At 47.6% G+C, this 27,959-nt stretch overlaps 1 protein-coding gene across 1 annotated transcript; it reads left to right on the forward strand.

The window, feature by feature from the left end:
* Positions 1–748: 748 nt before the first annotated feature.
* On the forward strand, positions 749–27,927 carry LOC134337371 (gamma-secretase subunit APH-1A-like). The gene is made up of 7 exons (XM_063032333.1): positions 749–943; positions 7,164–7,334; positions 9,325–9,398; positions 12,784–12,906; positions 13,327–13,454; positions 23,838–23,961; positions 25,332–27,927. Exons 1-7 carry the CDS (start codon positions 831–833, stop codon positions 25,394–25,396), a joined length of 798 nt encoding a protein of 265 aa, XP_062888403.1. The 5' UTR covers positions 749–830; the 3' UTR covers positions 25,397–27,927.
* Positions 27,928–27,959: the final 32 nt, after the last annotated feature.

Below are 27,959 nucleotides of genomic sequence, written 5' to 3' on the forward strand. Positions count from 1 at the left end.
CCCAATGGAGATTTGCGGCGTCAAATTTAGCAGAAACAGCATAAAACATACATATATGTGCACAATTTTAAAGGGGAGTATGAGCAACCCAGCTCCGAAAGCCTGCATTTGCATTATATAAGATAAATGCCTTTTTCATAACTTCCCTATATACCTGTGGGATCGGCAGATTTAAATGTAAACGAGAAAGGAATTCAGACGCTGGATTGCCCATGCCATCTGGAAGAACTACAGCAGCACGTTGTATTCAGCCACCTCCATACCCATCCAGCACGCCAGAAGCTTGTCTTAAAAAAATTGCACTTCACTCTATGTAAAAGACAGTGTTGGACTACTATTCCTATAATGCTTTGCGGTGTCGCGCACGCGCAGCTCTTTGTTATGCGTTCCGCCTCAAGGAAACGAAAATAATTTTCGAAACCCGCCTCGCCCCACCCTTATACCTGAGCCTGATTGGACGAAATACGTCCAGAAATCGCACAATCCCATTGGTCTAAATTTCCATCCATCATATGAATTCCCTTTCATTTACGATTGGACAGATGTTTCCGCCCTCTGGGATCTAAGTGGCTGCGTCGTGCATCAATTATTTTCATTCCCATCCGCGCGGTTCCTTTGCACCTGCGGTGCCACAATCCTGATGTCCAATTGGTTGAGTAGGCCGTCAGTAACGTCAACGTCCCGCCTAGCAAGCCAATTGGGTAGAAGGTTAGGGTGCTCTAGTTTTGATTGGCTAGCGCCCCTATTACTCCGCTCAGGGCCGGCCCTCTGTCCTGGACGCCCGCTATCGGCGGTTTAAATGTCCGGTCGGCGGCCGCTGCCTTGGCGAGATGGGGGCCGCTATGTTCTTCGGTTGTACTTTCATCGCCTTCGGGCCAGCGCTGGCGTTGCTACTGACCACTGTGTTCGGTGACCCGCTGCGAGTCATTATCCTGGTGGCCGGGTGAGTGAGGCCGGGAACATCTCTGCTTGAAGCCTACCCCCTTCCGCGACTCAGGCCAACCCTTAAAGGGATGGTGTCGTTTGGGTTCGGCAGACAGGACCTTCAGCCCGGGGATGGGACGAGGACGGGGCAATCACTCTCCCACGGGTTGTCAGGGATGGGGTGGGGACGGGACCATCACCCTCCCCTGGGCTCTGAGTGATGGGATGGGGGTGGGGATGAGACCTTCACCCTCCCGTGGGCTGTGAGGGGTGGGGATGAGACTTTCACTTTCCCGTGGGCTGTGAGGCATAGGATGTGGACGGGACCTTCACCCGTGGGCTGTGAGTGATGGGATGGGGGTGGGGATAAGACCTTCACCCTCCCGTGGGCTGTGAGGGGTGGGATGGGGGTGGGGATGAGACTTTCACTTTCCCGTGGGCTGTGAGGCATGGGATGTGGACGGGACCTTCACCCGTGGGCTGTGAGTGATGGGATGGGGGCGGGGATAAGACCTTCACCCTCCCATGGGCTGTGAAGAATGAGATGGAATGGGAGTGGGGACGGGACCTTCACTCTCCCCTGGGCTCTGAGGCATGGGATGTGGACGGGACCTTCACCCCTGGGCTCTGAGGGGAGATGGTCCTCTTCTCCGTTAGGGAATGGAAGGACCTATCTGGGGTTTAAAATTCTACTTCTATTTCATTTTCGCACTATCGATTTGGTAACTTGTAGTAATTTTTATGATTTTGCATTGTGCTGCTGCTGCAAGGAAAAGCAAACTTTATGTCATACAAGATGTGATAATACACCTGATTCTGATTTTTGAGATGCCCTTGTTAAAGGGATTGATCACTGTGCTTAAAGGGTATACCTAATTTGGTAAAAGGTAAGTGTTTTGTTGATGAAAGGTGATTCTGCTCTAACACTGGTGGTGGGAGAGGGGAGGAGACTATCTGGCTGACCATCTCTCCTGTGACTCAAGTTAAAGGTGTTAAGGGTATACCATCCCTCACCTGGTGTGGTCATCTCACTTACTGAGGTGGTATCAATTCTCCTGACTAAGGGACTACTTTGAAGTGCTACATTTTAAGGCTTTAATAGGTGCCAGCTATCAGCAAGATGGTGACTTTCATGGGGCTATTTGAGATTGGTAAACAACATGTATGATGTGGGCACGTAGCCAAGTGATTAAGGCATTGGACTAGCTACCTGAAGGTCGTTATTTCGAGCCCCAGCCGAGGCAACGTGTTGTGTCCAAGGCACTTAATCACACATTGTTCTGCGACGACACTGGTGCCAAGCTGTATGGGTCCTAATGCCCTTCCCTTGGACAACATCGGTGTCGTGGAGAGGGGAGACTTGCAGCATGGGCAACTGCTGGTCTTCCATACAACCTCACCCAGGCCTGCGCCCTGGAGAGTGAAGACTTTTCAGGCGCAAGACAACATGTATGTCACAACCTACAATCCTGAGATTCATTTTCTTGTGGGCATACACAGTAAATCCAAGAAATTAATCAATGAAAGCCTGTACCAACAGGGTGTAATCATGTGCAAAAAAAAACTGCAAATGCAAAAAAATTAATTAAGAAATAAATATTAAGAACATGAGATGAAGCATCCTAAAAAATGAATCCATAGGTTGTGGGGTCATTTCAGTGATGGGGCAAGTGAAGTTATCCCCTTTGGTTCAGGAGTCTGATGGTTGAGGGTAATAACTGTTTCTGAACCTGGTGGTGTGGTCCTGAGGTTCCTGTACCTCCTTCCTGATAGTAACAGCATGACCTGGGTGGTTTGGGTCCTTGATGGACACGGCTGTCCTGTGACAATGCTCTGTATAGATGTGGAGAGAGCTTTACCTGTGATGGACTGGGCTGTATCCACTACATTTTGTAGGGTTTTCCACTCCAACGCAGTGGTGTTTCTGTACCAGGCTGTGATGCACCCAGACAATGTATCGTCCTCCACATATTTATAGAAGTTAGTCAAAGTTTTAGATGTTATGCCGAAACTTTGCAAACTTTTAAGGAATTAGAGGTACTGCTGTGCCCTAGTGAGATAGTGTTCGTGGGAATAATATCCATTCAGAAATCAGATGGCTGAGGGGAAGAGGCTGTTCCTCAGTTGTTGAGTGTGAGCCTTCAGGCTTTTGTACCTCCTTCCTGATGGTAGCAATGAGAAGAGGGCACATGTTGAGTGGTTGAGGTCCTTAAAGATGGATGCCACCTTTCTGCTCCTTGAAGATGTCCTGGTTACTACAGAAGCTGGTGCCCAAGATGGAGCTGACTGATTTTACAACTCTCTGCATCTTGCTTCGATCCTGTGCAGTAGCCACCCCCACCACCTCCATTCTAGACAGTTAGAATACTCTCCTCAGTACATCTATAGAAATACCTGAGTGTTTTTGGTGACGTATCAAATCTCCTCAAACTCCTAATGAAATAGCCGCTGTCTTTCCTCCTTTATAGCTGCATCACTATGTTAGATCCAGGTTAGGTCCTCACTGATGCTGACACCCAGGAACCTGAAATTGCTCTTTCTCTCTCCACTTCCAAGAGGGATCAGAAGACTGTACCTCTTGCTATAGATGCTGCCTGGCCTGCTGCGTTCACTAGCATTTTTTGTGTGTGTTGCTTGAATTTCCAGCATCCGCAGATTTCCTCGTGACCGGTGTGTGTTCCCTCGTCTTACCCGCTCTAGAGGTCCACAATCGGTTTTCTTTGGTCTCACTGACATTGAGTGTGAGGTAGTCGCTGCGACACCTCTCAACTAGCTGGTTATCTTGCTCCTGGACACCCTCTTGCCACCATCTGAGATCGAGCACTTTGTTATTGCTACTGGACGGTAGCTTATGAGGAAAGTCACTGCTTTCTTAGGCGATTGTGTAATTAAAGCCTGCTTGAAGCAGGTGGCTGCCTCAGACTGCTGAAACGAGAGGTTAACGATATCGGTGAATATTCCAGCCAGTTACCCCATCTGGACCGATGCTTTTCATGGGTTTTCTCGATTGAAGGATGCTCTCGTGTTGGCCTCAGAGACTGAAATCACAGGGTCATTGGGGGCTGTTAGTTTGTGATGGGTCCTCAATGTTTTCACAGTCAAAGCGAACATGGAAAACTTTGAGTGAAGCCCTGCTGTCACCCGTGTTGCTTGGTTTCACTTTTTAACAGCATTGTAACACATTCAAATGAGTAAATGGATCATTTGTTCCAGAATATGCACAAGGAAAGTGCTTTGGAATGTTTGCTCCTTTCTGTTAAGTGACTAAGTAATTTATATTGTTTCTTTAAAAACGCAAACACAAGGAAATCTGCAGATCGCTGGAATTTCAAGCAACACATATAAAAGTTGCTGGTGAACGCAGTAGGCCAGGCAGCATCTCCAGGAAGAGGTACAGTCGACGTTTCGGGCCGAGACCCTTCGTCAGGTCTAACGGAAGGAAGAGTTAGTAAGAGATTTGAAAGAGGGAGGGGGAGGGGGAGATCCAAAATGATAAGAAAAGACAGGAGGGGGAGGGATGGAGCCAAGAGCTGGACAGGTCATTGGCAAAGGGGATACGAGAGGATCAAGGGACAGGAGGCCCAGGGAGAAAGAAAAGGGGGAGGGGGGATCCAGAGGATGGGCAAGGGGTATAGTGAGAGGGACAGAGGGAGAAAGAGAGAGAGAGAAATATATAAAATAATAAATAAATAACGGGTGGGGTACGAGGGAGAGGTGGGACATTAGCGGAAGTTTGAGAAGTCAATGTTCATGCCATCAGGTTGGAGGCTACCCAGATGGAATATAAGGTGTTGTTCCTCCAACCCGAGTGTGGCTTCATCTTTACAGTAGAGGAGGCCGTGGATAGACATATCAGAAAGGGAATGGGATGTGGAATTAAAATGTGCGGCCACTGGGAGATCCTGCTTTCTCTGGCAGACACAGCGTAGATGTTCAGCGAAACGGTCTCCCAGTCTGTGTCGGGTCTCGCCAATATATAGAAGGCCACATCGGGAGTACCGGACGCAGTATATCACCCCAGCCGATTCACAGGTGAAGTGTCGCCTCACCTGGAAGGACTGTCTGGGGCCCTGAATGGTGGTAAGGGAGGAAGTGTAAGGGCATGTGTAGCACTTGTTCCGCTTACACGGATAAGTGCCAGGAGGGAGATCAGTGGGGAGGGATGGGCGGGACGAATGGACAAGGGAGTCGCGTAGGGAGCGATCCCTGCGGAAAGCAGAAAGAGGGGGGAGGGAATGATGTGCTTAGTGGTGGGATCCCGTTGGAGGTGGCGGAAGTTACGGAGAATTATATTTTGGACCCAGAGGCTGGTGGGGTGGTAGGTGAGGACAAGGGGAACCCTACTCCTAGTGGGGTGGCGGGAGGATGGGGCGAGAGCAGATGTGCGTGAAATGGGAGAGATGCGTTTGAGAGCAGAGTTGATGGTGGAGGAAGGGAAGCCCCTTTCTTTAAAAAAGGACATCTCCTTCATCCTGGAATGAAAAGCCTCATCCTTTCCATACTTCCCAGCTCTTAGCTCCATCCCTTCCCCTCCTGTCTTCTCCTATCATTTCGGATCTCCCTCTCCGCCTCCCACTTTCAAATCTCTTCCTAGCTCTTCCTTCAGTCAGTCCTGACGAAGGGTCTTGGCCCGAAACGTCGACTGTACCTCTTCCTATCGATGCTGCCTGGCCTGCTGCGTTCACCAACAATTTTTATGTGTGTTGCTTATATCGTTTGTTTATGGTTTCAAAGTTGTAGCTTTGCCATTTCACACTGGCCTTCTGTAAAGTACCTCCAGTCACCTTGAGTTGTACTATAAGGTATCATTGCTTCTGTCACTAAACTATTAGTCCTCCTCTTTGGTGAGACCCTTTATAAATTGGGACACCGCTTTGTCAAGTACCTCCACTCCATCTGCAAAAAGTGGATTTTCCAGATAGCCAACCATTTTATTCTCATTCCTGTTCTGACACATCAGTTCATGGCCTTCTGCCATAGTGAGTCCACTCTCGGGTTGGAAGAGCAACGCCTCCTGTTCGGTCAAGGTAACCTCCAATCTGATGGCATGAACATTGGTTTCTCCAACTTCTAATTTTTTTTTTGTTTCCCTTCCCCTTTCCTCCTCTTCAGTTCAACACTCCGGCCTCTTTCCACCGCTCCTTACTTGCCTATCACCTCCGTCCTCCTTCCCTTTTTCCCATGGTCCATTCTCCTCTCCTATCAGATTCCTTTTTCTCCAGTTCTTTGCCTTTTCCTCCTCTCACCTCTCAGCTTCTTGCTTCACGCCCCCCCCCCCCACTTCCGCACCCACCTGGCTTTACCATTCACCTTCTATCTTGTCCTCCTTTCCCTCTCTCTGCCTTTTTATTCTGGCATCTCCCCCCGGCCCCCCGGTTCCTTTTCAGTCCTGATGAAGGATCTTGGCCCAAGATGTTGACTATTCATTTTCATAGATGCTGCCTGACTTACTGAGTTCCTCCAGTGTTTTGTTTGTTATTCTGGATTTTCAGCATCTGCAGAATCTCTTGTGTTTGTGACCATCGGTCCAGTCTCACCATTTTCATAGTGCAAATAATTTCTTAGACCTTTCCAAGAGAAAACAAATCTTCATTTGCTGTTCTTGTCTCCATTTAGCCATTCCCACTCATCCCATCAGAGATATTTTTGTTCTACACAATTGCCTTCTTTTACTGGGAGCCTACTTGCATCTCCCTTGATCCTAGTAATAGAGTGTCCAGCATAGGGAGAGGTCCTTCAGCCCATGATGTTTGCACTAGACATGACCCCAAGTCTCTGGTTCTCCCGGTACAAGATGCATGTCTGTCTGTTCCCTGCATATTTGTATGTCCGTCTAAATGCCTTTTAATTGCCACTGTTATATCTGCTTCCAGCACACTTTACCTTTTCTTTGAAAAGGTTTGTGCATGCATCTTTAAATGACCCCCCCTCCCCTGGTGCTCACTTTGAATGGATGTCCTCTGGTCATGTGCCATGGAAGTGAGCCCTTTGGTTTGTCATGTCACCTTCACTGATCCTAGTGTACTTGAGTGTTGAAATGTTCCTTAGTTGTAAAGATGGCTGCCCAGTGGTGGAGAATGAGCTGGTGGTGTCAAGACCAAGACTGGATCATCACAACAGAACCATCTCAAGGAGATCGGCCTCCACTCTGTCCCTTTATGTTCACCTTTGAATGTGACCAGCCTGGTCGTTGTGACTGATGTGTACCTTAGTGCTAACTATGCTCTTTTCACCCATAGGTCATTCTTCTGGCTGGTGTCCTTGCTCCTCTCCTCCCTGCTCTGGTTCATTGCCGTTCAGCTCAGCAATAAGGACAATGCCAGCGTGCAGCGTGGGTTACTGTTCATGGGCGCCGGCGTCTCCGTCCTCTTCCAGGAAGCCTTCCGCTTCGCCTACTACAAGCTGCTCAAGTAAGTTCAGATCAGAGTGGGTCCAACTTATCTATAATAGATAAAAAAGTACCCTGAGTGCATCTGTGTGTCTGTGTCACCCACCTCCAGGTGAGACACCAGTAATGATCCACCAGGGTTAAGGGGATGTCTCTGGGATCTTTAGCATAAAAGTTAAACACCACGGTACAGTGCAGGCCTTTCGGCCCACATTGTTGTGCCTATCTTTACAACTGCTTTAAGAAGAATTTAACCCTTCCTCCTACGTAGCCCTCCATTTTTCTATCATCCACGTGCTAAGAGACTCTTTAAAGTCCCTAATGTATTTACCTGTACCACCACTCCTGGCACCCAACACTCTGTGTGCACTTGTTTTAAAAAACAACTTGCCTCTGATATTCCCCCTGTGCCTTCTTCCAATCACCTTAAAACTATGCCCCCCCCCTCCACCCCTCATTTCTGCCCTGTGAAAAATTCTCTGGCTCTCTAATTGATCTTTGCATCTTGTACACTCTATCAAGACGCCTCTCTCATCCTCCTTTGATGCAATCACTCCATTTTCAATCCTGGTGCTGTCAGTGTGACGTTTGCACACTCTCCCTGTGACTGGGTGGGCTTCCTCCATGGTGCTCTGGGTTCCTCCCACATCCCACCGCCATGCAGGGTTGACGGGTTAATTTGTGGTTGTGTGTCTGTGTGTGATTGAGGGATAGAGCCTGGATAGGGCTGATGGAAATGGATTACAGGAAATGTTAGTGGGAGGGTGTGGTCTGAGAGACCATTAGGCATGGGAGCAGAATTAGGCCATTTGGCCCATCGAGTCTGCTCTGTGACACATGCTGGTGACATTAAACCTGATTCTGATTCAGGAATTGGAAGGAACAGGTTTAAAGAGGGAGACGAGGAAATCTGCAGATGCTGGAATTTCGAGCAATACACACAAAAGTTGCTGGTGAATGCAGCAGGCCAGGCAGCATCTCTAGGAAGAGGTACAGTCGACGTTTTAGGCCGAGAGTTCAGGTCCTGATGAAGGGTCTTGGCCTGAAACATCGACTGTACCTCTTCCTAGAGATGCTGCCTGGCCTGCAACTTTTATGTGTGTTCAAGAGGGAGAGCAGAGATTTAATAGGAACCTGAAGGGCAACTTCTTCACCCAGCGGATGGTCAGTATCTGGAATGAACTGTCAGAACAAGTGGTTGTGGCAGATACATTAGTAAATTAAAAGGCGCTTGGACAGGTACACAGATAGGAAGTGTTTAGAGGGATTTGAATCCAATTGGCTACTCTGATAGAAACTATCCTGGAGCCTGGTGGTACTTATTTTTAAAGCTTTTGTATCTTCTGCCTGATGGGAGAGGGGAGAAGGGAGAATGATCTGGGTGGATGGGGTCCTTCATGCTTAGCTGAGGCAGCAGGAAGTGTAGGCAGGGTCAGTGGAGGGGGGAGGCTGCTTTACAAGATTGAGTTGACAACTCTCTGCGGTTTCTAGTGGTCTTGGTCAGAGTAGTTGCCATACCAAGCTGTGATGCAGGCAGATAGGGGTTTTTTTTTCCTGCGGTGCAAAAATTAATGAGTGTCACTGGGGCCAAGCCATTCGGCCTGTCGAATCTGCCCTGTCACTCCATCATGGCTGATATATTATCCCCATTAACCGCATTCTCCTGCCTTCTCCTGGTAACCTTTGGCAGCCTGACTAACCAAGTACTTATCAACTACCGTCTTAAATATGCCTAATGATCTGGCCTCCACAGCTGCCTGTGGCAATGAATTCCACAGTTTTGCCACCCTCTGGCTAAAGAAATTCCTCCTAATCTCCATTGTAAAGAGATGTTTTTGTATTCAGAGGCTATGCCTTTTGGTCCTAGACTCTCCCCACTATTAGAAACATCAATAATGCTAGCATCGGTGCTGCCATTTGGTCCAGTAGTTCTGTTGTTCAAGTCCTGTGCATCACGATAACCAGCAATGCTAAAATCTAGAATTTTTCATTGGTGTTTCTCTGGTCAACAGGAAAGCTGATCAGGGACTGGTGGCTTTAAGTGAAGACGGACGATCTCCCATCTCCATTGGCCAGATGGCATACGGTAAGATCTCTCCAACGCAATACTGGGCCATTGTGTAGCAATGGAGTTAGAAACATAGAAAACATACAGCACAATACAGGCCCTTCGGCCCACAAAGCTGTGCCAAACATGACCTTGCCTTAGAACTACTTGGGCTTGCCCATAGTCCTCTGTTTTTCTAAGCTCCATGCATCCATCTGGGAGTCTCTTAAAAGACCCTATTTGTCACCAACGCCGTTGGCAGTCCACTTCACGCACTCACCACCCTGTGTTTATTTTTTCAAAAAAAACTTGCCTCTGACATCTCCTCTGTACCTACTTCTAAGCGCCTTAAAGCCTAACCCTAACCCTCTCATGCTAGCTATTTCAGCCCTGGAAAAAAGCCTCTGACTATCCACACGATCAATGCCTCACATTTCTTGTTGTAGTCATGTTTGCTGAGCCTCGCTGGCAGCCAAATGCGGTGAGTCCAGGAATCACTGGAGAACACTCAGCCCTCTGTGTCCTGGCAGCTGAGGTGGCATTCAGCTCAAGGACAGGCCCTTCAAACCAAGATACCTGTTCAAGGATATCCTGGCCTTGGAGAGTCCTGAGAGTGAAAGGGTTATCATATGAAGAGCTCAGAAGAATGAGGGGTGGAGTAATCTCCTTAAAACCTATTGAAAATCTTAGATAGAGTTGACATGGGAAAGATGTTCCCAATAGTGGGGCAATCTAGAACCCTTCTCCAAGGCTCATCACCTTGATGTGGTGGAGAAGCTTCAGATCCCAAGAGCAATGCCATCTGGATCTCCTGATAAGGTCACCGGTGGCAGTAAGGTTAAGGGGTTGGGAGGAGGGGGATGTTCCAGACAATGAGCAATCCAACCAAGACCTCATCAGTGGAGCTGGTGGTAGATGATGGCAGCACTGAACCACCCCAGTCATCTTGCACACCGTGCCACTGGACACTGACCCTGACCTGTCAAGGACCTTGTGGCTGCCCATGCATCACGCTCCCCATGTTAAACAAAGGCACGCAAAGACATTCTCCATTAGGGGAATAATCCCTTTGCTAGGAGAACATCATACCTGACTCGAGTGATTGCAGTGTCTAGGACCAGAAGGCACAGTCTCAGAATAGAAAGATTCCCTTTAGAGTAGAGATGAATCTGTGGAATTCATTGTGACAGATAGCTGTGGAGACCAAGTCATTGAGTATATTTAAAGTGGAGGTTGATGGGTTCTTCATTAGTAAGGGCATCAAATGTTACAGGGGAAAGGCAGAAGAATTGAGAGGGATAATAAATCGGCCATGATTGAACGGTAGAGCACTCTCGGTAGGCCCTAATGAAGAGCCTTGGATTGAAACGTTGATCCGACTGTTTGTTCATTTCCATAGATGTTTGACCTGTTGCGTTCCTCCAGCATTTTTTATGTTGCTCTGGTTTTCAGTATCTGCAAAATTTATTTTTATTTAAAAAAAAAACTGATTGTGATTCTGATTTAAGTTTGCTTTGTGAAAATATCGCTTTCTGGTAAGATGGCGACGTGCTTGGACACGGCAGCATTTATGGGTTCAACCAAAGGTATTATTGTCTTTTTTAACTACTTTTTATGATCTCAAGACCCTGTTCGCCATTAAGAATCATGGGTTTACTCCATCAGCGAGTTGCTTGCCGCTTATTAGCAGAGAAACTGTTGCGGACCATGATGCTGCCTGCGACAGGCGTCCGTTTGTGAAGGGCGTGCAGTCTAATGGCGGGTGATTGTCTTATTCATTTTTGTTGTGATCACGAGACCCTGTTCAACATTGGTGGTGTGGAATTGGTTTATTGGCAGACGGCAGGGAAGCTGCATAACTTCGGCCCTAGCGAGGACTAGGCTGTTTGCAGCCGCCTAGGAGGATGCGTTGCAGTCGGTGTGCTCCACTGGAGTGCTGGAGGTGGTGTGGCATGACGTCCATGCTGCTCCCCAGTGTTTGCTCAGCAGAATACAGAATCAGGTTTATTATCACCGGCACGTGGCATGAAATTTGTTAACTTAGCAGTTCAATGCAAAACATAATCTAGCAGAGAGAGAGGGGGGAAATAATAAGTAAAATAAAACATAATAAATAAACAAGTAAATCAATTATGTATATTGAATAGATTATTTTTTTTAAATGTGTAAAAACAGAAATACTGTATATTTTTTAAAAAGTGAGGTAGTGTCCAAAGCTTCAAAGTCCATTTAGGAATCGGATGGCAGAGGGGAAGAAGCTGTTCCTGAATCACTGAGTGTGTGCCTTCAGGCTTCTGTATCTCCTACCTGATGGTAACAGTGAGAAAAGGGCATGCCCTGGGTGCTGGAGGTCCTTAATAATGGATGCTGCCTCTCTGAGTCACCACTCCCTGAAGATGTCCTGGGTACTTTGTAGGCTAGTGCCCAAGATGGAACTGACTAGATTTACAACCCTCCGCAGCTTCTTTCGGACCTGTGCAGTAGCCCCTCCATACCAGACAGTGATGCGGCCTGTCAGAATGCTCTCCACGGTACAACTATAGAAGTTTTTGAGCATATTTGTTGACATGCCAAATCGCTTCAAACTCCTAATAAAGTATAGCTGCTGTCTTGCCTTCTTTATGACTACATCAATGTGCTGGGACAAGATGTATTGTGTTCAACTGCAGACTGCTGCAACATTCATGGACTTGGACTGTTTTTTTTGTGTGACTGTATTTTACTGCCATGGGTAGAGGCTCCATATGTCACTACTACAGGGCGTGACGACCCTGCCTTACACAAGTCCCGGGCTCAGCTGGTTCCGGCTGACAGTACCCGGTATGGGCCCCTATGCAGGGTTACGGATCCCACTGCCTTGTGGGGATCTTCGGGAGAAGAGAAGGCGAAGGAGTAAACCCTACACAAATCCAGAATGGAGCCCCTAGGGCGGTTGGATGACGTATCACGTCACCTCCTGGCAGCTCCTGCAGCCAAGCTGTTGCCAAATGTACTGCTCCGTATTCCTTTGGACCACACCCGCGAGGCCGAGAGGGGAATCTTGATGTCTGGGCAGCCCTGGATCTCCATATTTATTGCCCAGGTCTGAACCCCGGAAAAACCGGGTGCATTCATTGTCTCCTTAGACAGATGGAGCCATCAATTTTACTGCTATCTTCTAATTGCTATGTGTGCTTTGTGCTGTGTATGACTGTGGGTACTGTGTGTTGCACCTTGGTCCCAGAGTAATGCTGTTTCATTTGGCTGTTCATGGGTATTCATGTAAAGTTGAATGACAAAAGAACTTGAACTCTTCCCAGGCCTCTGGAGTCCATTTCTCAGTTCTAATCCCTCCATGGCTTTGTGCTATTCCCTCTCTACCTCCAGCCTTGAGGTACCTTGGCTCTCCTCCTTCTCTTGACTCTGCCAACTCCTGTCTCCACAGTTTCAGGCTTGGCCTTCGGAGTCATCAGCGGTGCCTTCTCCGTCATCAACGTCCTGTCCGACTCGCTGGGGCCAGGAGTGGTTGGGATTCATGGAGGATCACCCTATTTCTTCCTAACTTCAGGTGAGTGGCATGCTCTCCCTCTGATTGCATGGGTTCCCCTGAGCGGCCCACTGTCCCTCACAGCCCAGCGACACGCAGGTTCAGTGCTGTTAAATGCTGCCCAGGGGGAGGAGTTGATAATTGATCGATGATCAGCAAGAGTAGGTGGGCCCAAAAGCCTGCTTCTGTGCTGCCCATCTCTGAGAGATGGGGAGGTTTGGTACGCCTGGCTCCTGTTTGTTTTACTGCCCAGGGAGAGGAGCAGCTGGTTGCAGTCTAACTGTGATTCCTGCCTACCCCCGTAGCATTCTTCACTGTGGCTCTATGACTAGGTTTGGTATGCTTGGCTCCTGTTTGTTTTACTGTCCAGGAGAGGGGGAAGAGAGAAAACGAATGGGAGAAACTCGGTGTAACTGTGTGATTTCTGCCTACCCCCCTTAGCATTCTTTACCATGGCTTTGGTCCTGCTGCACACGTTCTGGGGAGTGGTGTTCTTCGACGCCTGTGAGAAAGGGAAGTGGCTGGTGCTGGCTGTGATCGTTTCCAGCCACATGCTGACCTCTGGCCTGGTGAGTTCTGGGTTCGTGCCCCACCCCACCCCATCCTCCCTCACCCTGACTGACAGAGATCGTCCAAGTATCTGGCGTGAGCTGACTGCTCTAACTGGTACTCTGATGTTTATAGTTTGGTGAGCAGTGCAGTTGGATGGCTCCCCTCGTTACAGGGTACGATACAGAGCAGCGTGCGCACGGACACGCTCAGCAGGTCAGACAGTATTCATGAAAGGGAGTAAACAGTCCATGCTTTAGGCCATAACTTCAGGATGCTGAAGCATTAACTGTTTATCCATTTCTATAGATGTTGCTGGAACTACTGAGTTCCTCCAGCAATTTGCGTATTGCTCTGGGTTTCCAGCATCTACAAAATCTCTTGTGTTAGGGTATAATACAACTGTCTAAATTTGTCCCTCTGAACACCCTAGCCTTTAACTCCCAATTACTGGCCTCAGTCACTCTGGGAGCCTCCTGAGTTTTAAAGAAGGGCTAAAAGAAGGCATGAAGTTGCCTTAGCAGACAAGGTGAAGGAGAATCCTAAAGAATTCTACAGCTATGTTAAGAGCAAAAAGATTGTAAGGGACAAAATTGGTCCTCTGGATGGTCGGAATGGGAATCCATGTGTGGGGCCAAAAGAGATGCAGGAAGATCTTAAATGGATTTTTTCTTTTCTTTTTTGCGTCTGTATTTACTCGGGAGACGGACACAGTCTATAGAGGTCGTGGATCCTCTACAGATTGCAGAGGAGGAGGTGTTTACTGTCTTGAGGCAAATTAGGGTGGATAAATCTCCGGTGCACGTCAAGGTATCCCTTCAGATCCTGTGGGAGGCTAGTGCAGAAACTGCCGGGGCCCTAGATCATTCTTGGCAACAGGTGAGGTGCTAGAGGATTGGAGGGTAGCCAGTGTTGTTCCGCTGTTTAAGAAAGGTGCTGAAAATAAACCAAAAAACTGTAGGCCAGTTTTGACCTCAGTGGTCGGGAAGACATTGGAATCCATTGTTAAGGACTTAGAAGTACATGATAAAATAGGCCATAGTCCACATGGTTTCCTCAAGGGACATTTAATTTTTTTTGAGGAAATAACAAGCAGGATAGATGAAGGAAAATTGATTGACGTTATATACTTGGATTTTCAGAAGGCCTTTGACAAAGTGCCACACATGAGGCTGCTTAACAAGCTATGAGCCCATAGTATTACAGTAAAGATTCTAGCATAGATGATTGGCAGCAGGCAAAGAATGGTGGAAAAGGGAGCCTTTTCCAGTTGGCTGCTGGTGACTAGTGATGTTCCACAGGGGTTTATGTGGGACCGGTTCTCTTTACATTAAATGTCAATGATTTGGATGATGAAATTGATGGCATTGTTGCAAAGTTTGCAGATAACATGAAGATAAGTGGAGGAGCAGGCAGATTTGGGGAAATGGGGAAGCTACATAAGGACTTAAAACAGATTAGGAGAAAGGACAAATAAATGGCAGATGGAATACAGTGACAGGAAGTGTATGGTCATGCACTTTGGTAGAAGAAATGAAAGGGTTGACTATTTTCTAAATGGAGAGAAAGTACAAAAATCTGAGGCGCAAAGGGAATTGGGAGTCCTTGTGCAGAATTCTCTAAAGGTTAATTTACAGGTTGAGTCTGTGGTGAGGAAGGCAAATGCAACCTTAGCATTCATTTCAAAAGGACTAGAACATAAAAGCAAGGATGTAATGTTGAGACTCTATAAAGCACTGGTGAGGCCTCACTTGGAGTTTTGTGAGCAGTTTTGGGCCCCTTGTCTTGGAAACGATGTGTTGAAACTGGAGAGGGTTCAAAGGAGGTTCACAAAAATGATTCCAGGATTAAACAGCTTGTCATGTGAAGAGTGTTTGATGACTCTCGGCCTGTATTCACTAGAATGCAGAAGAATGAGGGGTAACCTAATTGAAACCTATCGAATGGTGAAAGGCCTTGACAGAGTGGATAGGATGTTTCCAATGGTGGGAGAGTCCAGTACTAGAGGACACAGCCTCAGAACAGAGGGGTGTCCTTTTAGAACAGAGATTAGGAAGAATTTCTTTAGCCAGAGAGTAGATGAATCTGTGGAATTCATTGCCAAGCATCTGTGGAGGTTGTCTTTTGTGTGTGTATGTGTATGTGTGTGTGTATGTATATGTGTAGTGTGTGTGTAGTATGTATGTATATTATATGTATATGTGTGTGTGTGTGTAATATATATATATTATATATATTAGAAAAGTCTATTGCATTTACCCTAGAGTTGGGTGGGACTACAGCTAGAGGTCATGGGTTAAGGGTGAAAGGTGAAAAGTTAATTTGAACATGTAAGTGAGGAAATAGATTCAATAAGTCTCATGGACAAGGACTCTGGACACGCAGCCTTGGTAGTAAAGGATTTTATTTACAGAAGGAAAACATTGGAAAATGACAACAGAAGCAACACTCGCACGCACATAAAGAACACACATCAAAGTTGCTGGTGAATGCAGCAGGCCAGGCAGCATCTGTAGGAAGAGGCGCAGTCGACGTTTCAGGCCGAGACCCTTCGTCAGGACTAACTGAAGGAAGAGTGAGTAAGGGATTTGAAAGCTGGAGGGGGAGGGGGAGATGCAAAATGATAGGAGAAGACAGGAGGGGGAGGGATAGAGCCAAGAGCTGGACAGGTGATTGGCAAAAGGGGATACGAGAGGATCATGGGACAGGAGGTCCAGGAAGAAAGGCGGGGGGGGGCCCAGAGGATGGGCAAGAGGTATATTCAGAGGGACAGGAAGAAAAAGAGTGAGAGAAAGAATGTGTGCATAAAAATAAGTAACAGATGGGGTACGAGGGGGAGGTGGGGCCTTAGCGGAAGTTAGAGAAGTCGATGTTCATGCCATCAGCTTGGAGGCTACCCAGGTGGAATATAAAGTGTTGTTCCTCCAACCTGAGTGTGGCTTCGTCTTTACAGTAGAGGAGGCCGTGGATAGACATGTCAGAATGGGAATGGGATGTGGAATTAAAATGTGTGGCCACTGGGAGATCCTGCTTTCTCTGGCGGACAGAGCGTAGATGTTCAGCAAAGCGGTCTCCCAGTCTGTGTCGGGTCTCGCCAATATGTAGAAGGCCACATCGGGAGCACCGGACGCAGTATATCACCCCAGTCGACTCACAGGTGAAGAAGACTGCACCTCTTCCCACAGATGCTGCCTGGCCTGCTGCATTCACCAGCAACTTTGATGTGTGTTATCTGTCCCCCACTTTTCCTTCGCTACATCGACGACTGCATTGGCGCTGCTTCCTGCACGCATGCAGAACTCGTTGACTTTATTAACTTTGCCTCCAACTTTCACCCTGCCCTCAAGTTTACCTGGTCCATTTCCGACACCTCCCTCCCCTTTCTAGATCTTTCTGTCTCTGGAGACAGCTTATCCACTGATGTCTACTATAAGCCTACTGACTCTCATAGCTATCTGGACTATTCCTCTTCTCACCCTGTCTCTTGCAAAAACGCCATCCCCTTCTCGCAATTCCTCCGTCTCCGCTGCATCTGCTCTCAGGATGAGGCTTTTCATTCTAGGACGAGGGAGATGTCTTCCTTTTTTTTAAAGAAAGGGGCTTCCCTTCCTCCACTATCAACTCTGCTCTTAAACGCATCTCCCCCATTTCACGTACATCTGCTCTCACTCCATCCTCCCGCCAACCCACTAGGAATAGGGTTCCCCTGGTCCTCACCTACCACCCCACCAGCCTCCGGGTCCAACATATTATTCTCCGTAACTTCCGCCACCTCCAACGGGATCCCACCACTAAGCACATCTTTCCCTCCCCTCCCCCTGCATTCCGCAGGGATCGCTCCCTATGCAACTCCCTTGTCCATTCGTCCCTCCCATCACTCCCCACTGATCTCCCTCCTGGCACTTATCCGTGTAAGCGGAACAAGTGCTACACATGCCCTTACACTTCCTCCCTTACCACCATTCAGGGCCCCAAACAGTCCTTCCAGGTGAGGCAACACTTCACCTGTGAGTCGACTGGGGTGATATACTGCGTCAGGTGCTCCCGATGTGGCCTTTTTTATATTGGTGAGACCCGACGCAGACTGGGAGACCGCTTTGCTGAACATCTACGCTCTGTCTGCCAGAGAAAGCAGGATCTCCCAGTGGCCACACATTTTAATTCCACATCCCATTCCCATTCTGACATGTCTATCCACGGCCTCCTCTACTGTAAAGACGAAGCCACACTCAGGTTGGAGGAACAACACCTTATATTCCGCCTGGGTAGCCTCCAACCTGATGGCATGAACATCGACTTCTCTAACTTCTGCTAATGCCCCACATCCCCCTCGTACCCCATCTGTTACTTATTTTTATGCACAGATTCTTTCTCTCACTCTCCTTTTTCTCCCTCTGTCCCTCTGAATATACCTCTTGCCCATCCTCTGGGTCCCCCCCCCACCCCCCCCGTCTTTCTTCCCGGACCTCCTGTCCCATGATCCTCTCGTATCCCCTTTTGCCTATCACCTGTCCAGCTCTCGGCTCTATCCCTCCCCCTCCTGTCTTCTCCCATCATTTTGGATCTCCCCCTCCCCCTCCGACTTTCAAATCCCTTACTCACTCTTCCTTCAGTTAGTCCTGACGAAGGGTCTCGGCCCGAAACGTCGACTGCGCCTCTTCCTACAGATGCTGCCTGGCCTGCTGCGTTCACCAGCAACTTTGATGTGTGTTACTCGCACGCACACAATTTACAGTAGTCGGATCAGCAATAAAACAGACATGGACAATTAATAAAATTGTGTGGGAACAAAGTATGTACGTAAACACACACACACAGAGACACCCCCCCCCACCCCCGCCAAGGGAAAAGTCAATTCGAGTACCTGACACCCTTGACTCTGTGTGGGCACGGCTCGTCTGCTTGGGGACAATACCCACACCCCTCACCCTATTCAATGCACAACTCACCAACGGCAGGGTGGTGCCTCGGAGGTAGCAAAGAAGAGAGAGGGTCAAGCACACGAGGCTCCCTTCGCAGTGCAGCAGGGCTGATGAGTCTGTCCCAGGTGATGCACAGGGAAGCCAATGGCTCGGTGCCAGCAGGGTTAAGCTGATTACAAAGGCCAATTGCCCGAGGTCAAGTACAAGGCTAATTAAAGGGGCCAATGCTTAGGTGTGCATTGATGGGTGAGGAGGGGTCAAACCTTGATTGGCAGGTGGCGTGTCTTCCGACCAGGTAAATGGGCAGTGCTGTCACATGACCGTCACGACCCCTCCAATACAGAACGTGGGGGGAAACTTCTTGGTCCCAGAGGGTTGCGTGAGTGTGGAATGAGTTGCCAGTGCAAGTGGTGCATGCGCGCTCGATTTCAATGCTTATGAGAAGTTTGGATGGGTACGTGGAAGGTCAGCGTATGGAGGGCTGTGGTCAGTGAGCGTTTCGATGGGGGTAGCCAGGTTAAATGTTTTGGCATGGACGAGATGGGCCAAATGGCCTGTTCTGCAGTGTACTTTTGTAAGATTCTAACTCTATTCCAAAGATGTAGGGCTAGTAGGTTATGGTGTAATTGGGCAGCATGTGCTTAATGGGTCAGAAGGACCTGTTACTGTGCTATATCTTTAAATAAATTTATTAGTAGACTCCCAGTGGAGCCCTAGGTGTAAGGTTCATAGGGCACGAACAAGGTTAGCACCCTACTGTCACCTGCAGCCTCTCTGAAAGCCCTGCTGCCCCCCCTTCCCCCAACTCAGACACATTTTCATCTGCACTGGTCACTTTGTCTCTTAATGATGCTGTTTCACACAGTTATAATACTACCTGTTTTATTAAGAGTGTCAGTAACGTTTGTACTACCTTACATAACCATGCACCTGTCAATCTTCAGGCTGTGCCAGTCGAGGACTTGTGCTAATATTAGTTTCAAAGTAAATATTTCAAGTTCCGTGGCCCCCATCTTATTTTCACTATTATTGTCCAGTCCCTATACACTTATGTCCCCAATCAGAAAGGCCCCAAAGTTCTCCATTTCTTTCTGGACACCAGACCCAGGCAGTTCCCCTCCACCACCACTTTCCTCCTTTATGCGAACTTGTCCTTGCCCTTAATTTCTCCTTTAGCTCCTCCCACTTCCTCCAAACAAAAGGTGTAGCCATGGGCACTTGCATGGGTGCCAGCTATGCCCGCCTTTTTGTCAGTTACATGGAACTGTCAATGTTCCAAACCCACACCGTGTCCATCCCTCACTTTTCCTACGCTACATCGACCACTGCATTGGTGCTGCTTCCTGCACCCATGCCAAACTTGTCGACTTCATCCACTTTGCCCCCAACTTCTACCCTGTCCTCAAATTTACCTGACACCTCCCTCCCCTTTCTCGATCTCTCTCTGTCCCTACCTCTGGAGAGAGCTCATCTACTGATGTCTGTTATAAACCCACAGACTATCACAGCTAACTGGACTATCCCTCTTCCCATCCCGTTACTTGTTAAAAGCTCCATTCCTTTCCCTATTTCCTCAGTCTTCACATCTGCTCTCAGGGTGAGGCTTTCAATTCTAGAGTGAAGGAGATGTCCGCCTTTTTCAAAGAAAGGGGCTTCCCTTCCTCCACCATCAATGCTTCCCTCAATCGCATCTCTTCCATTTCACACATCCTCCCGCCACCCTACCACCCCACCAGCCTCTGTGTCCCTGTAACTTCTGCCATCTCTAGAGATCGCACCACCAAGCACATCTGTCCCTCCCTCCCCCCCCTTCCCCTCTCAGATTATCTCCTTGCCTGCCCATCAACTCCTGGTGCTCCTCCCTTTTCTTCCATGGCCTTCTGTCTCTCCTGTCAGACTCTCCCTTCTCCAGCCCTGTATCTCTTTCACCAAACAACTTCCCAGCTCTTTATTTCATCACCACCCCACCCCCTTCCTGGTTTCACCTACCACCTTGTGTTTCTCTCTCCCCTCCGCCACTTTTTAAATCTACTCCTCATTTTTTTTTTTTCTCCAGTCCTGCTGAAGAGTCCAGGCCCTAAACCTGGACTGTACTTTTTTTCCATGGATGCTGCCTGGCCTGCTGAGTTCCTCTGGCATTTTGTGTGTGTATTTTATTATCACATTCACTTCATTGCGGGCAACCACAGTCAATCCCAGAAACACAATAGAATCAATCAAAGACTGTGCCCAACAAGACAGACAAGCAATGTGCAAAAAACAACAAACTCTGCAAATATAAAAGAGAAAATAATAAATAAATAAATAGTAATAAGAATCAAGAACATTAGATGAAGACTCCATGAAAGTGAGTCCATTGGTTGTGGAAACAGTTTAGTGATGGAACATGTGAAGTTTTGCGGAATTATCCCCTTTGGTTTGGAAGCCTGATAGTTGAGGGGTAATAACTGTTCCTGAACATGGTGGTGTGAGTCCTGAGGCTCCTGTATCACCTTCCTGATGGCAGCAGTGAGAAAACAGCATGGTCTAGGTGGTGGGAGTCCTTGATGATGGATGCTATCTTCCTGCAACAGCACTCCACGTAGATTTGCTGAATGGTGGGAGGGCCTTACCTATGATGGGTTAGACTGTATCCCCCTCTTTTTGTAGGATTTTTAGTTCAAGGGCATTGGTGTTTTTCTACCAGGCCATGATGCAACCAGTCAGTATGCTCTCCACCCCACATATAAAACTTTGACAAATTTCTATATGTCATGCTGAAGTATGGCATTGGAGCTGTGCTTGGCCACACAATGTAAAGCAGGTAGAGCACACAGCCCTGTGGTGCACCTATGCTGAGGGAGATTGTAGAGGAGATGTTGCCAGTCCGAACTGACTGGGGTCTGTAAATGAGGAAATCAAGGATCCAATTGCACAAGGAAGAATTGAGGCTAAGGTCTTGAAGTTTATTAATTAGTTTTGAAGGGACTAGATGCCTAGCTGTAGTCAATGAAGAACATTCTGATGTATACATCTTTGCTGTCCAGGTGTTCCAGGGTTGAGTGAAGAGCCAATGAAATTGTATCTGCTGTGGACCTTTTGTGCGAGTTGGCAAATTGGAGCATATTCAAGGTGATCTCAGGCAGGAGTTGATGTGTTTCATCAGGAACCTCTCAAAGCAGTTCAGCTCAGTGGATGCAAGTGTTACTGGATGATAGTTATTAAGGCAGGTTACCATGTTGTCCTTGGGCACCAGAATAATTGAAACCTGAATGAAACAGGTGGATGCCTCAGACTGCTGAAGTGAGAGTTTAAAGATATCAGTGAACACTACAGTCAGTTCATCAGCACAGGTCTTTGTTACTCAGCCGACTACCCCATCTGGGCTTTCTGTGGGTTCACCACCCCGAAGGATGCTCTCGTGTTGGCCTCGTACTGAAATCTCAGGAGCTGTGGGTGGATTCATGAAGGTTCCTCCTTGTTTGGATGGTGAAAGTGCGAGCATCAGGCATTAAGCTCATCTGGAAGCAAAGCCTTTTTGTCACCCATGTTGCTTAGTTTAACTTTGTAAGGGGTGATTACCATTCAAGCCTTGCTACAGCTGTAGAGCGTCCTTCAGTGATTCAGGTTTGGTCCAGAATTGCCACTTCGTGCATAAGGTGGCTTTCCAGAGACCATACTTGGACTTCTTGTGCCTTACCTGGTTGCAAGACTTGAATGCCACTAATCTGGTCCTCAGCAGATTACAGATCTCATAGTTCATGCAGGGCTTCTGATTGGAGAAGACTCTAATTTTGTGGGACACACTCTCTACCTCTTTTACCTATATTTCTGGAGCTTTGCTCTTTAGCCTCTGCCTTTATGTAGGTAGAAGAAGGGCAGCCAAGTGATAAGATTTTCTGTAATGTGGTCTGGGTGTGGAATGGTAGTATATCAGTGGTCTAATGAGTTGGGACGCCTAGTGCTGCAGGTTATATGCTGATGATAATTGGGCATAGATTTCTTCAAACAAGCCTAATGGAAGTCCCCAACTATGAACTGAAATGCATCAGGGTGGGCAGTTTCTTGTTTGGTGATGGCAGCATTTAATTTGAGTGCCTGATTAGTCTGCCTTTTGGAGGTATGTAAAGTGTAGTCAGGATCACAGAACTCTCTTGGTAAGTAGAACAGTCGCGTTTAATTGCTAGATGTTCCAGTTTGAGGGAATGTGTGCAGCAAAACTGCCACGTCTGAGCAGCACAGAGTTAATCATTAAACACAGGCCTCCCACCTTTTGCCTTCTCTGAATCAGCAGTTCGGTTCATCCTATGTGTCGAGAAGCCTCCAGATATTTGGTGTGTTTGGACTGAGCCACGTCTCTGTGAAACACAGAATACAGCAGCTCCTCATTTTCCTGCAATGTAGCAGTCTTGCCCTTGGGTCGTCAGTCTTGTTCTCCAGTGACTGTACACTTGCTAATGAAATGCTAGGTAGAGGAAATTTCTTGGAATCCACACCCCCCCCCCCTTTCTTCCTGCCATGGCAATGTACCTTCATCTGCTTAAAGGTGATGTGACGGCCCGAGAGTTGAGTCTGCTGAGTCTTCAGAAGATCGTGAAATTGCGACTTAAAAAGTATGTTGCTTAAAGAGAAATTACAGGCTGCAAATTGCAGCAATAGTAGTTCAGTAGAGGTATATTTAGTTGTTTTGTTTGCAGCCTGAAACACGTCACTGTGGTTCACCGGTGCTGCCTTGATATTTTAAGACTCTAGGTGCTGGATCATAACTTTATATACTGTGTTTTGCACTTTGTCCCCGGAGATTTTACTTGGCTGTATACACGTGTATGGTTGACTGACAATAAATTTGAACTTGGTGCCAAGAGGAGAATGAAAACCGTCTCCAGTACAACTCTGACAGGAAAGAACTTTGTGGAGTCATACAGCATGGAAACAGGCCCTTCATGCCGACCTAGGTGCTCAGCTAGTCCCATTTACTTTCAGTCCTTTTCCATACTTGTGGTTATCTGCATGTCTTTGTAAAAGCTGTTAATGTACCTACCTCCCCCATTTCCCCTGACAGCCCCACCTCCATGTGAAGAAGTTGCCCCTCAGGTCTCTTTTAAATCTTTCCTCTCTCAACTTAAACCTGTTCCCTCTCGCTTCTGAGGGTTGTGGATCTTTGGAACTCTTCAGCACAGGGAGATAGGGACCAGAGTACGTAGATAGATTGTAAATTAGGGTAGGGTTAAATAGGTGGATTAATGGATGGTATGGTTTGTTGATCTGGAAGGGCTTGTTCCCCATGATATCTCTAAATTAAATAAATAATTGCCACTGGGATAGATTTATTAGTAGGAGTTTGGAAAGTGGTCTTGGGAAGAGTCATTATTAGATGGGGACATGGATGAAAGAAGGGCCTGCACTATACTATTCTATGTTGTAAGAATGCAGCATCAGCCTATTGAATGTTACAATAAGTTTGAGGGGAGATTCCCTGTGCCTAATTCTTGTCTTTTCCAGACATTCCTGAATCCCTGGTATGTGGGAAGCCTCGTTCCGATTTACGGCATCATGGTGGTCATGGGAGCGTGGGCATACTGCACGGCTGGAGGATCGGTACACAACTTCAGGCGCTGTGTCACATGTAGGTACATACACTGGCCCTGCCCTCATAGATAGGGCAGATGATAGGGTGGTTAAGAGGGAGTAAGGTGTGTGGCCCTTCATTAGTCAAGCGATTGAGTGCAAGGGCCACAACCTAATGTTGAGCTCTATAAAACCTGCGTTAGACAACACTTGGATCAAGGTGTTCATTTCTGGCCATCTCTTTATAGGAAGGTTAGAAATAAATGAACAGTCGATGTTCCTGGCTGGGACACTTCTTCAGGAGTGGAAAGGAAGGGGAAAGAAGCTAAATTAAAAGGTGTGGAGGGGGGAGGGGGAAGGAGGATAGCTAGAAAATGATAGGTGGAAAAGTGAAGGGCTGGAGAAGAAAGAATCTGGGAGAGGAGAGTGGACCATGGAAGAAAGGGAAGAAGGAGGCACACGAGGCAAGGTGATAAGCACGTGAGAAGAGGTAAGTGACCAGAGTAGGGAGGAGGAGAGGGGGGAATTAACAGAATTTGTAGAAATTGATATTCATCGCCATCAAGTTGGAGGTGACACAGGTAGAATACGAGGTGTTGCTGCTCCATCCTGAGAGTGGCCTCACTGTGGCCCATGTCGGAACAGGAATGGGGATAGGAATTAAATTGGTTGGCTACTAGGAAATTCTGATTTTGGTGGATGGAACAGAAATGGGAGTGTTGTCCACTTGAGAAATTAAGCAGATTGAGATTGTACTTTAGTAGAACAAGGGGTGGAGTGATCTGTTTAAAACAATCCGCAGGGGATTGAAAGGGTAGATCTGGGCATGGGGGCCCAATATCTGTGCTGTGTTGGTGCTGGAGTATGTGGTGACACTTGCAGGCTGCCCCCAGCACATCCTGGATTGTGTTGGTCATTGATGCAGACGACATATTTCACTATGTTTCGATGTACATGTGATAAATAAAGATTAATCTCTTGTGTAACTCTGGCTGTTGTGGCAGTTTAAATTGACACCATGGACAGCACACGTGTCACGTTCCTCTGATGTCCTGTTAGTTCACTCTTTGATGTTTGACCCTGTGGGTGTTTCCAGTAGTGGGTGAGTCTTGGACCAGGGGGTACAGCCTCAGGATAGAGGTACAACAGAGATGAGGAGGAATTTCTTTAGCCAGAGTAGTGAATCTATGGAATTTGTTGCCACAGGCAGCTATGGACGCCCAGTCATTGAGTATATTTAAAGCAGAGGTCAATAAGTTCTTGATTAGTCAGGGCGTCAAAGGTTACGGGGAGAAGGCAGGTGAATGGGGTTGGGAGGGCTTATTAGTCAGCCATGATGAAATAGCGGAGCAGACTTGATGGGCCAAAAGGTTTAATTGTGCTCCTACGTCCTGCGGTCTCATGGCCCCCATTGTTTGTGTCTTTCAGGCCAGCAGCACTCTGACCCTCATGTTCTGGTGTACTCTAGTCTTCAATCCCCTGCGGAGGACTGAAGGTGGGAGCGAGAGGTCCTGACACCATCCTCATCTGCCCTCTGGACTGTTGCCCTTGCCTCACTCCCCACCCTCTCACCTCCCCTTCCTTGGACACTGAAGCCTACCTCCCTGAGGGACATAAGGACCCAGACGGTGTCCGCTTTGGCCTCACCGGTTTGGTGGGAAGCCACCTCGACCCTGGTTACCACTGGAAGGAGAAAGTGTGACAGTCGGGGAGAAAGCAAGTCAACTACTGAGCACACTGAGACTTCTGGTTTGAACTCCACAGCACAACCTAACGTTTGTCTGATTATTTATTTTTTAAAACTTTGACTACTGTTACTTCCTGGTATGAGCTTGTGGAAAAGCCGGGCTGCTTATAGATTCTGTTCCGAGGTCAAGAGGAAAAGTTTGTAGTTTCTGTTCCTCAGTTTTGAGCATCACCATCTCAATGGGTCTTTGGAGCAAGAGGGGAGGGTTTGCGTTAGGGGCTACCCTGCCTCCCCACCACATTCCAGGCCGAGTTTTTGTCACTCGCTGCTCTTGTGACCATTCTTCCAGCAACATTCCTTTGGCCAGACTTTTACCTCCTGGATTCCACCTGAAGATAAAACCTCCCTTACTTTTCATCGAACAGCAAGTTGTGGTAGAAAGCTGAGAGGGAGATGTGTGTGTGTCCATATCTATGTGTTTAGCTTCTGCCACAAGAAATGTCCACCATCACCACACTTAACAGCCCCGAAAGGCTGTTTGTGGACCCACAGTGGCTCTTTGACTGTTAGGGGTAGGGGATGATGGCTGCATGCACAAGGGGAGGCCATTCCACCTAGCCGATTTCCCCTACCTCCCAGCTCTGTTAAGTTGTGGTATTGCAACAGGGCAGTGATCCATACTTCTAATCCTCCCCCACCCTGTATCCAATGAGACATGAGACCTAGGAAGACTTGGGGACCCCTCTGTAGGCACAGAATATGTCTGCCCTGGGACAGATCCTCCTTTCAAAATGCCTGTCCTGTCCCCATCTGAAGCTTCAGAAGTACCCGGTGGTGAGTGTTGTGACCAGATGTGTAAAGGGGAATAAAAACCTTCCTCGAGGCTGTAAAGAAATAATAAAATCCTCTCTGTTAATCAGATACTCCTGGGCTTCTACACCCAGCTCCCTTGCCGTAAGTCTCAATGCAACAAGAGCGATGTCTTTATGTTTGGGTACTGCACCAAGTGACTGGATTCTGTGTAAAAGTGCATACCTGTACCCAGCAGAGCATTTAATATTTCCTTTAAAATATATCTACGGTATTTTTTGTTACTTTTTGCTTTGTGTGTAAGTGTTCTGAGTTGTCTGCTATTACTACGGTCGCGAGGCAGTGCGAGACAGCTGAGAAGGGTCATTATTTCCCTCCCTCCCACACGCCAACTTTCTGCTGCTCTCCGGTCGCGTCCAGCCGCCGGGTTTCCCACTGGCTTTGTAATGTTAACAAGTGACTACCTCAAATCAGTCGGTTAGCTATGAAGGCTGATTTATACCTGTGTGTACGGGCTGCGCCGTAGGCCTGATTTGTACTTTTGCGTAGCGAGCATGTGTACTTGTGTCTGCGTCGCTCTGCAATTCACCGCCAAAACGCTAGTTGGCGATGGGATTTCTATGTCACTGAGTTTCTTCGTGAGAGACATGGACGGGGAAATGCTTTTGGATGTCAAATACTTTCGGATGTCGGCAGGTAGATTTGATGCTTTCGGATGTCAAATACTTTCGGATGTCGGCAGGTAGATTTGATGATTTGGTTCATCGTCTCCAACCATTTATTTCGCATCAGTATACAGACATGGTGGAGAAAAGCAACCGGAAATGCAATGCTACCAAGCGAACCAATCACAGTTGTTGCGGTCTATGTCACTGCGACGTGTGAGTTACATTTTTGGGGAGGTGCACGTCACCCTACAGTGTAGGGTACACGGTATCTGCGGTGTACACTTGACGCAGAAGTATAAACAGAAATCACAGGGAGTACTCAGCAGGTTGGACAAAGGACAGTATAGGCCCTTCAGCCCACAATGTGGTGCTAGCTCTTTAACCTACTGTAAGATCAATCGAACCCTTCCCTCCCACATAGCCCTCCATTTTGTTTCATCTATGTGCCTATCTAAGAGTCTCTTAAATGCCCCTAGTGTATCTGCCTGGCAGTGTGTTCCACACATCCACCAATCTGTGTGAAGGGGAGGATAAAAAAACTACCCCTGACTAGCCCAGTACACTTTCCTCCAATCATAAAATTATGCCCCTTGTACTAGCCATTCCCACCCTGGCAAAAAGTCTCTGGGTGTCTGCTTGATCTCTGCGTCTTATCTTGTCCATCTATATCAAGTCATTTCTCATCCTCCTTTGCTCCAGAGAGGAAAGTCCTAGCTCTCTCAACCTGTCCTCAAAGGACACACTCTCTAATCCAGGCAACCGTCCTCTGCACCCTCTACAACTTCCACACCCTCCCTCTAATGGGGCAATTAGATGCGAACACAATACTCCAAGTGTAAGGTATTTTTTATTAATATTAAACTACTTTTACCTAGTGTTGTCGTTTCAATT

This window comes from Mobula hypostoma, chromosome 2 (genome assembly GCF_963921235.1).
Source record: "Mobula hypostoma chromosome 2, sMobHyp1.1, whole genome shotgun sequence".
Lineage (NCBI taxonomy): Eukaryota > Metazoa > Chordata > Chondrichthyes > Myliobatiformes > Myliobatidae > Mobula > Mobula hypostoma.